This window comes from Triticum dicoccoides, chromosome 4B (genome assembly GCF_002162155.2).
Source record: "Triticum dicoccoides isolate Atlit2015 ecotype Zavitan chromosome 4B, WEW_v2.0, whole genome shotgun sequence".
NCBI classification, from domain to species: Eukaryota; Viridiplantae; Streptophyta; class Magnoliopsida; order Poales; family Poaceae; genus Triticum; species Triticum dicoccoides.
The window spans coordinates 651026581-651028795 of NC_041387.1; the positions used below are offsets into that span (position 1 = coordinate 651026581).

Below are 2215 nucleotides of genomic sequence, written 5' to 3' on the forward strand. Positions count from 1 at the left end.
TGGGGTCCCCCGACATGGGACTTTTCTGACTTTTATTCAACTCACGATCTAACAAAACTTGACCTTTACATCGGCCGTAGCCAGCCTTTTATATAGGCATCACACACCCGATCAAACCGTCCCACGAGCAAAGCAAAATTGACACGGACTCTCGCTCCTAACCATAAACCGAACAGGACTCCTAGTACTACTAGGACTCCTCTAAATCTCACGCCTAAGAAAAAGTTTCTTTACCTAACAACCAAGAATTTACTAATTAACTATCCGGCCACGCTGATCACTAGGATCCAAAATATACCTTCACCGTACTATATCATCTTGGATTTAGAACGCTTCTGTACGTAAACCTCATGTGACCTGGACCGAAATAGCACCGACAATTATCCAGCTTGGCGTACGAAAATTAGGCTTGACTTCTTCAGGCTCTGGTTCTGGTGACGGTATTTTAAGTGCCATTGTACCCATCATCAAAATATTAGAATTTGTAATATGATCAGTTTTTGGTACGGCACTGACGGGCACATCATCTTCCATTGCACTGTCTAGAAGCAGTGAAACCTGTTGGAGGCAAAGTCATTTGCAAACTTTTAGAACTGAATCACTACATGTGTTTTAACTTTAAACCACTCTAATATGTGAAACTCTACTATGAAAAGATTAACAAAAAAGTGTGTGGATTAGAGCCCTTAATATCAGTAGCAAGCTTTCATTAGGGTAAAGAGGAAAGAAAAGCAAAGCAAAACATGTCAAAAGTCTAGCTGTAACTACATACCCAGCCTCCGCTTTCGCCTGTTAGATAGCCTACCTTGTGTGCATGACCAGCCCTCTCACCTCGCACTTCTCTTCCACCCAGCATAACACAAAATATTCAACCCATACCTTGCCACTCTCCAACCATGATTTGGTGGGTAATAAAATGCCTCGGCGTTGTACAACATGAGAGAGGGAGAGCGAGAGAGAAGTAGTAGTATGCCTCTCACTGTTGCATTAAACAAAACTAATTGACCTCTCCCCATCCATCTCCCTCCCCACTATAAATACTCGCCATCTCCATTCCAACTACACCAACGCAACACGCTCCTAGCATTCCAACTCCCGGGCTTCTCTCCTTCCAGAGCATCCCCTCCCCTGTCGCTCTCACTTTCATCTGCACGCCTCCTGCTTCTCGGACCCGACGCAAAAGTAAGCTCCCTCCCTATATGCATCCATCTCTAGTGATCTCTAATCTCTTCTAGGTTGCAAGAATCGATCAATAGTAGCTTTCAGAGCGTATGCTAATCCGACAGTTCAACGTTTTGATGTGTGCAGGCAGGGGATACCTCTGAGGATGAGCCGCAGCAACAGGAAGAGCTCATCAAAGGGCCTTGACCTGAAGCTGAACCTCTCGCTGCCTGCAAGAGGGGACTCCTCCAACAGGGTGATGGCTGACGAGGAGTCGTCCCCGAGCTCGTGCCTGTCGTCGGAGAACGAGCACGGCCTGCAGTGGTCCAACAGCCCCGAGGCGACGTCCATGGTGCTCGCCGCCTGCCCTCGCTGCTTCATCTACGTCATGCTCCCCCAGGACGACCCTAGGTGCCCCCAGTGCAAGAGCCCCGTGCTCCTTGACTTCCTGCAGGACAATAGCAACAATAACAACAGCACCAACAGCAACAGCAGGAAGAGCAGGAGGGGGTGAAAGAAGAGGAGGAGAGGCTCCATTCGGCAGCACCGACATCAAGAAAAGCGTTTATATGAAGTCCTAGGTCCAGTAGTTCTCTTTCGTTTGATCATTTCTTCAGTGTAACCATGATATGTCAGTATTAAAATTGTGAGACTGGCATATTGTCCATGTGCTGGTGTCACGATTTTGACACATCATGGATACACTGGGGACTATATCCCCTCTCATGTGTTCTTCTTCGGTGGTTCTAAATGGAGTAGTTTGTTAGGCATAGGACCAGACTTCCTCTCTTCTGTTTCTTACTTTCAAGACAAGAAAAGATTACCCCTGAAAATCTCAAGTTGGGCCGGATGAGTATTATTCTGAAATATCTATGATAGACAAGCTTCTGCGACTTCACACCATGAACACTCATCTGTTCATTCCTTTGTTTTCAGACAAGGTATGCAAATCCAGCATACAAAGTGGAGAAAGTGCAAGAAGAACAGTCAACCCCAGAAATGGAGTGTTAGGAATTTGTCACCACAGATTAGTTGAACTAACCAATTGGCACTA

General features: G+C 46.2%; 1 protein-coding gene across 1 annotated transcript; it reads left to right on the forward strand.

Moving 5' to 3' along the window:
- The first annotated feature begins 1051 nt into the window (after positions 1-1051).
- Positions 1052-1939, forward strand: LOC119292042. Its single transcript, XM_037570874.1, has 2 exons — positions 1052-1182; positions 1309-1939. Exon 2 carries the CDS (start codon positions 1328-1330, stop codon positions 1673-1675), a length of 348 nt encoding a protein of 115 aa, XP_037426771.1. The 5' UTR covers positions 1052-1182; positions 1309-1327; the 3' UTR covers positions 1676-1939.
- The last annotated feature ends 276 nt before the right edge of the window (positions 1940-2215 follow it).